The following is a 7362-nucleotide window of genomic DNA, read 5'->3' as shown; positions in this document are numbered from 1 at the left end:
ATGTGGTGTTTGCAATTCAGAGACCACACACATGACCCAGGACCAGTAACTGATTGAGTCACTTCAGAAAAAATACTCTGTGTCTATTTATTAGAGGAAAGTGATGTAAATCTATGAAAAAGCAAGAAGACAAAATAAATAGAATTGCAGCCATCCTTTAAAGTTACTGGTGCACTGTATTAAAGTGACACTCACAGTACAAAGAAAAGTGTTTGGTACAGTCCAGTGGGTTGCACATGAATTACATAACCTTGAAAACCATTGCAGAGAGCATTGCAGCATGAACACAGTTCAGAGCTTTTCTACGGGAGATGCTTCAAGTCCGATCGCTTTCATGAGGTGGCAGGTCAAAGCAGCTGGCACAGGGTGAGCAGAAGGGCTGCAAAAAGGGACACGTTTGAACCCTGACATCATCTCTCACAGCAGCTCAGACCTGGACAAGAAATGCCCCACAGGAAAACCTCACTGCCTATCAAAGCCTTGAAATTAATATTCTGATCAATGCCTGGTCATGTGTTGGCAGGGTGGGATGCAGCCTGTTCCTCACAGCCCAGTCTGGAGACACCGTATCAGCCAGCCAACAAGTGCTCCTGGCCATGGCATTACTGTATCTAACTAAATTCATAGAGGTGAAAAGCAAGACACCTCTCAGCCCATAACTCAGCCCTGCACAGCAGCCTCGGTGGGACCCGGCCAGCAATGCCAGCAGCTCTCAGCCATCACCCACCTGCAGCTTGCTTCATCCTTCCTGGTGCACTGCACAGCAGGTTTTTGGAGACAAGTCTCTGCACAGTTCAAGTAGAGAGGTCCAACTCTGCAGCAGCATTTCTTCCCCCAGTTTGTGTGTGTGAACTCCTGCTTTTGTTTTTATTCATGCAACTTCCGGGGATCTGTGTATATGTATCTCTAGCAGTCTGCTCAACACCAAGCACAGGGAAACACAAGCCTTCACCACACAGGAAACAAACCACAGCTAAGATGACCAGGAAACATTCATAATTTTTAATTCACACCAGTAATAAAATTGCATTACATTTTTCATAAAATAAATGTTCCAGTTTATATACAGAAAACAGACTGTACAGAGCCCTCCCCCAGACCCCAAAAACTCACAAACATACAGGCAATGCAGTGCTCAGCTAAGCAGGCACAACTGTACATCTAAAATTGTAACTGCTTTGTGTTGGGGGGAAAAGTACTACAATGTATATAGTCCTCTCTGGACCAAGAATTAAAAAAATATTGCAGGCAAGCTGACAGGCACCCTCGCTGCTCGCGCGGCCCAGCGCCCATCCCACAGTGCTTCAGCGAAGCAGGGTTTGTTATTGAACCTGGGACTCGAAGCTCCCGTTCAGCTGCCCTTCCTCATAGTCCATCTGACACAAGATCATGTTGTTCTTCAGGAAAAATTTGTCTCCCACACAGAATCTGGAAGAGAAAAGGAATTAATGGGTAAAGTAGGAGCAGAGGTTGGAACAAGGGGAATCTGAAGAAGTCGGGGTGTGACTCTGTGGACCAGAGTTGAATTTCTGGCTCTGCTGGTGATGTGGGAGCCTGGGAAAGCCCATGTGCTTCTCCCTCAGCTCCCTGTCCCTGCACGTGCCCTGGCATTATGCACTCAGAATCATAGATTCATAGAATGGTTTGAGTTGGAAAGGACCCTAAAGATCATCTAATTCCCTTTCCTGGCACTCAGCTTCCAGGCCATGGTTGTTTGAAGCAGCCTGGGGAGCAGGTCCCAGTCTCTGCCACGTCCTACGCCAGAAGCTGGAGGATTGGAGCAGGGAAAGGATTTGTCCCTGCAGCAGACAAGAGGTGTCAGCTCTACAACCAGGAAATCAAATGGCTGATACCACACAGAGACTATTTGAAGTTTCTCCTGGTATCCACGTCTTCATGGTTCTCTTAGGTGCAGCAGTATTTACACTAATTTCCAGGCAAGGACTAGCTATTAAGTCCTTCCTCACCCCCTTGTGTACAGTGTGGAACAATAAATAGAAATTTCCTGGTGGCTGGACTCCTAACCTTTATCTTCATTGAGCGAAGGGCACTGCTCTCTATATACCATGTAAATTGTTCTGTTTGTATTGAAGCTGACAGAGAGGTTTGTGATATTTAACAATTTTATTTGACCATTAAGGTCAAAAAAGTTCCACATATAAGATCTGAGAGGTGTGAATTGACAGCCAATAGCTTTTTCCACCCTGCCTGCTTGCTCAAGAATCAGAAGCTAAGCTTTATTTCTTAAGACAACAAATAATGCTCTTTGCAACCAATCCAGGGGCTGTTTTTTGTCCATCACACTAGTGGGGCAATGACAGAGATGAGTACAGGGCTGTGCTTCCCTGCCCCAAGTGCAGTCTTAAATCTACCCCAGGTGCTAAAAGCAGAGAGGCAGCACAGCCACTACTCTGAAAGGCAGCTCTGAACCCAGAAAAACAGGTAGGTACCACCTTTTGGTCAGGATGAATATTTCCTGGGCTTTGAAGGAAGATCAGTGGAGATAACTCCATCCTCAGAAGACATAGCAGACCTTAAATACCCATTTCCTATGCTCCCAGGCAGAGCTTTTGCAGGGACATTGTCGAATTCTTGTCTAAAATTCTTTCTGGATTTGTAACTCAGGCATCTGCAGGCAGAGCATCTCCATAAAACTGAAATCTCTCTGCTACATGAAAAGGACTGAAAATTTTAGAGCTCCTTTTTAGGTCTGACATGGGCACAAGTTTTCTCCAACTAGACACCAGCAAATAAGCTGATGAATTTGCCAAGTCTGTCCAGAGAGAATTGGACATTGGTTCTAACTTTATATGATTCCACTGGAGACCCTCCATCTTCTTCCCTCTATGGCACGTGCTTTAGTAGTTCAGAAATTCAACCTTTTATTGTGTATTAAAAAGCTAAAAATTAATCTAAATTTAAATTAACAGCTTTTATGCTAAAACCTGTACTGCACACACTCTCCTTAACACTACCTCACTCAGCTGTAGGTTTACTCACTGTAAATAACAAACACAGCTGCCTGTGTTCTGCTATTTATCCCTACTTCAAGTACAATGTAAATCTCCAGGAAGAGAAATGCAAAAATTACTCTTACACCAGCATCATCAACAGCTGTCTCTTGTCAAACCTGCTTTGGGTCTAGAGGAGCCAAAGGAGATGTGTATGAGCCCACGGAAACTAAAATGTACAGCATGGGTACCCTGAGACCCTGTGAAGTTTTGGGAGAAGGGCCTGATTCATTGGAAAGGTGACTGCTTCTTTCTCCCTGACAGTCCTGCAAACCCAGTAGTAAACTGGTCTCTCTTCAGCTGGTGCATTGCAACTAGAAACAGAGGACCTAACAGGGCATCTTCAAACTCAGTTGCACATGTCCCAGCCTGCAGCTCCCTGAAAAGCACAACGTGGGACTGCAACGCCAGCCCCCACACTTGGAGCAGGTCTGTCGCAGAGCCCGTCTGCTTGTTTGAGTTCCAGCTGGCAGCAATGAGAAACAGGCTCTGAACCTGTCCTGCCATTTCTACAGAGTGGTTTTCTTCCAAGAAAAGCCACATTTTAGATAATGGCAACCCAGGCAGCTGGACTTGCGGAAAGCCCTGTAATACTGATCTATTAGCCAGTTACAGCAGTGACCAACTTCTCTTCAGGATTGTGACAAGCAGTGTTGACCTTATGAAAGCATGGTAGGCTGAAGCATTGCAGAACCTGCTGCAAATATGGGGTTTTTTTGAGGATGAAGTTAATAAAAACACTGCACACTTGGCAAAAATGTTAGTTTTTGCTCTGATGGATAACACAATACACAGGCACAGTCTAGCTACAGCAGGGCAAGTAACCTGGAAGAGCACTGGAGAAAGGTCTTCATAACAAAATTTTTTCATAGCTGAAGAAAGAGGTAGGGTTTCCAATTCAGAACTAGTTTTGGCATCTGCCTGTGAAATTTTGAATTTAGGGTTACTTGAACTCCCTGTGCTCAGTACAGCCTTCAATGTCGCCTGTTACAGGAGCACTTCCATCCTGCCCCTTCGGGCCAAAATCTCTAGAGGATAAGTCACAGAAGTTTGTAGGCTTCAGAACTAACAAGCTACACTTAGCTCTATACTGTCTACTCAGCCCATCTTTCAGAAACATTCAGCTCCCCTCAAACTGGGCAAATCCCTCATCCATCAAAGCGTGACTCTGCCAGACCGGGGGGATTACCTGTGCTTTCCTGCCAGGCAGCGACAGCACATGGAGGTTATTTTAAGGGCAGAGGAGGCCCGTGCTTTGCACTGGATGCAGTAACAGTGTGAGCAGTCACTGAGGGAAGAAAGGGAGAGAGGTGCTTGGGAGCCTTTGTAATAAAGGGGGAAATGTAAAAGAAATTCCTGAAAATAAAAATTAGGCCTTACTGGGCTTTTCCATGACAGAAACCAGGGAAAAGTAGGGGTTTGTTGACAAATACTGATCGTACAGACTCCAAGGCCAACCCAGCTGTCCTGCCTGTGCAGCCCAGAGCCCTGACTTACCTCTGCCAGATGGGACATCTGAGGTGCTCTAGCCCTGGAGTTGGTGCAGACTTTGGGAGCATCCCTCTCCTCCTGGCCCTCATCCCCAGGCCAGAGCAAGCTGAGCCTGAAGGCTGAGCCTGGCAGCACCCTGCAGCGCTTCCACGTCCAGAGACAAACCCCGCAGACAACCACCAATTTCTGCTGGGTGAGGACAGCCCTTCTCCGGGGTGGGACCTATTGGTGCTGCAAACAGCCACAGGCTGCTGATGGGGCATCACGGCTGCTGCAGGAGCATTTCCAGGCGTGGGGAAGGAAGGCTGGGCAACTGAAAGACTGAGCGTGGCTCTGGGGAAGGAGCCCCAGGCCGGAGCCACTAGATGTCACTGCCGCCGCGGAGCTGCCGATGCTCACAGGTCTCTGCCTCGACCCAACACCGCCCCCGCCTTCAAGAAAGCGATCAAGTAAAGCCACCCGAGCTACAAACTGCTCCCTCGCTTCTCCTCTTGCCCTCCCTGGCACCAAACAGCTGCAAATCCATTCATCCCCATGAACTCAGCCACTGTGGGAGGGCGTGGAAGGAGAACCAGGCCCCAGGTTCGGTGGGAGAGGTGGCAGGGTTTGCATCCACACGCTCACCCAGCACGGCTGCTCCTTTAGACATCCCACTGTCACTTTTGTTTTATGGCAAGAGAGCGATGAACTTTTAAGTCAGGCTTTTACAGAATTAGGTTCTCCATCTTCCCACAAGTGTTGTCCTCTCCTTCCCATCACTCTCTCTCACGCCTTCACATGGGTTGAAGCACTGCTTACTAGTTTCATCTATGGGAAAAACAAGTCCACAAGCCCAGAACATTCACCCCAGCACAGCCTTTGGGCTCTGGGCAGTCACTACAGCCCAACTAAACAAGCAGTAAGAACAATTACTTTCAGGCCTGTCTTGGACAAGGATACATCAGAAGGTGACGCTGTATCACATTGGCTCTGTGGGCTTCCATTCTGCCTACAGCCACCAACAAACTGGGTGCTGGGAAGATTTTTCTCAGCCCTCCCATGTTCAGCTAGTTACAGGTAGCCCAAGAGAAAACTTTGTGCATGATCCTCTATTATCCTCCTTGACATGCATTTTCCACTTGGTAAAACCCAGCAGAAATACACAAACCCTACTCAAAATTACACCGCCATGATCCCCTATTAATTACACAACAACTAAAGGGACTTGTTCCTAGTGTGAAGGAACTTCATACTAGGTCTTCTTCCTGCCCCTTCTCTTTCTCCTTCTTCTTTGCCATCAGTTTTGAGCCTGTCAGAAACCTGACTTAAGCAAAACAACATCAGTTTGCCAGAGGAGGTCCATTCTCCGTCATCTGTGTTCTGCAAAGGGGGTAGATCCTGAAAGGACTCTAAGTGGTTTGTTTTATTCAGCAGCAGCTGTGCTGTCTGTATGTCTCACTTGCACCCCCACCCCCCCAACTCCCACCATCTCCAAGGGGATTTGCAGTAAAGGGGCTACAGATACATCACCCAGGTCAGCCTAATACACCAGCCCAAGCCCCACCAGCAGGCTGGGAGCCCCAGACAGGTAGTGTAGATCAAATGTTTCCCCTATTTTTCAGGCAAAGGTATAAATTAGTTTTGTGTTTGTGTGTATAATAACTGTGTGCTCACCGCTGGTTGCAGAGCTGACAGGCAAAGCAGTCCAAATGGTAAACATTATCTCTGGCCCTCATCACCATCTCAAAGGCAGGGATCAGTTTACTGCAGGCAGCACAATTCCCAGTGGTACCAAAGAGCCTGCCAAAGAAGCACAATCATTAGAAGCCATTTTAATTAAATGGTGGAAGGACTAATTAAGTGTAATTAGCAGTATCAAATACTGTATTGCACCAATAAATAGAAGTTGCAGTCTCCATTTCGGTGACCAACCAGCGTGCGGGAACTTGGGATAAAACTGCCTGGTGAGCAGGCTCCAGTTGTCGAGATGAAACTTCATTTGGTTTGCCAGCCTAGGGCTAATTTGCTGTCTAATGGAGAAAAGCATTAAACACTTAGAGCACTATTTTGGGGCTCACAAAATTTCAGTCAAAAACTATCTGCTTCTCTGCAGCAGTAGGGTGGGTCCTTGGAGCCACCTGTCCCCATCCACATGTGCTTGCCCTGTCTGTGCTTGGCCACAACCTAATGGAGGAAGAGGCTGGCAGCCTCTCACAGCAAGACACAGACCTGCAAACTTTGCCAACCCTGGCAGACAATGCTGTAATATAGCTGAGGAAGAACTTCACTTACCTACTGTTTAAAATGAAAAACAAAACCAAAACCAACAACAACAACAAAAACCCAACAAAACCCCATTTCCTTCACAATTGGTACTTTGCGAGCATTTTGCAAGGCACTTTGGTGAGCAAGCCCCCCTCCTTGACTCTGCCCCTCTCCTCCTCCCTCCACATCCCTCCTGGGAGCCAGCTAAGCCCTTACACCAAGGCCTGAACAGCATGCTCAGCCGTTCCACTTCAGCTCCTCAGTCCTTCAGGACAGCCCCTCAGCACTGGAAGCTTTGCCATTTTCATCTTGGCTTTCACTATCTGTCTCCCCAGATGTCTGCTGCTGATACAGCTCCTGCCGGGGGACTCAACCAAGACTGCAGTATCCTTCCTTCCACCCCCTTCTCCAAGATGTCCCTGCAGACCTCTATGCACACCAGGGCCAGCACGCCCCTGCCACGACAAAGCCACACCAGGGCATGAATCAACAGGCCCACAAAACCAAGTTTCACCTGAGACTGTGGTCAACACACATGTGGTTAGTTACTTTGCTTAGGAGATGATGAAAATAGTATTCTTGGGGTGATGAGCCTCAAGATGTACAGTTCCTGCTG

At 47.5% G+C, this 7362-nt stretch overlaps 1 protein-coding gene across 1 annotated transcript in view; it reads right to left on the bottom strand.

Annotated features, from left to right (window-relative positions):
- Positions 1–982: 982 nt before the first annotated feature.
- Positions 983–7362, bottom strand: part of LMO1 (LIM domain only 1 (rhombotin 1)) — a 58497-nt gene continuing 52117 nt past the window's right edge. Inside the window, exons 3-4 of the mRNA XM_009994256.1 lie at positions 6156–6281; positions 983–1428 (exon numbers count right to left, since the gene is read on the bottom strand). Coding sequence (XP_009992558.1) covers positions 1323–1428; positions 6156–6281 — 232 coding nt within the window. The 3' untranslated portion in view covers positions 983–1322. The remainder of the gene's footprint in view (positions 1429–6155; positions 6282–7362) is intronic.

The sequence above is a fragment of the Chaetura pelagica genome, unplaced genomic scaffold, assembly GCF_000747805.2.
Source record: "Chaetura pelagica isolate M959 unplaced genomic scaffold, ChaPel_1.0 scaffold153, whole genome shotgun sequence".
Taxonomy (NCBI): domain Eukaryota; kingdom Metazoa; phylum Chordata; class Aves; order Apodiformes; family Apodidae; genus Chaetura; species Chaetura pelagica.
Note: the sequence above shows the minus strand (reverse complement) of the source record. Positions and strands in the feature narration are given on the sequence as shown.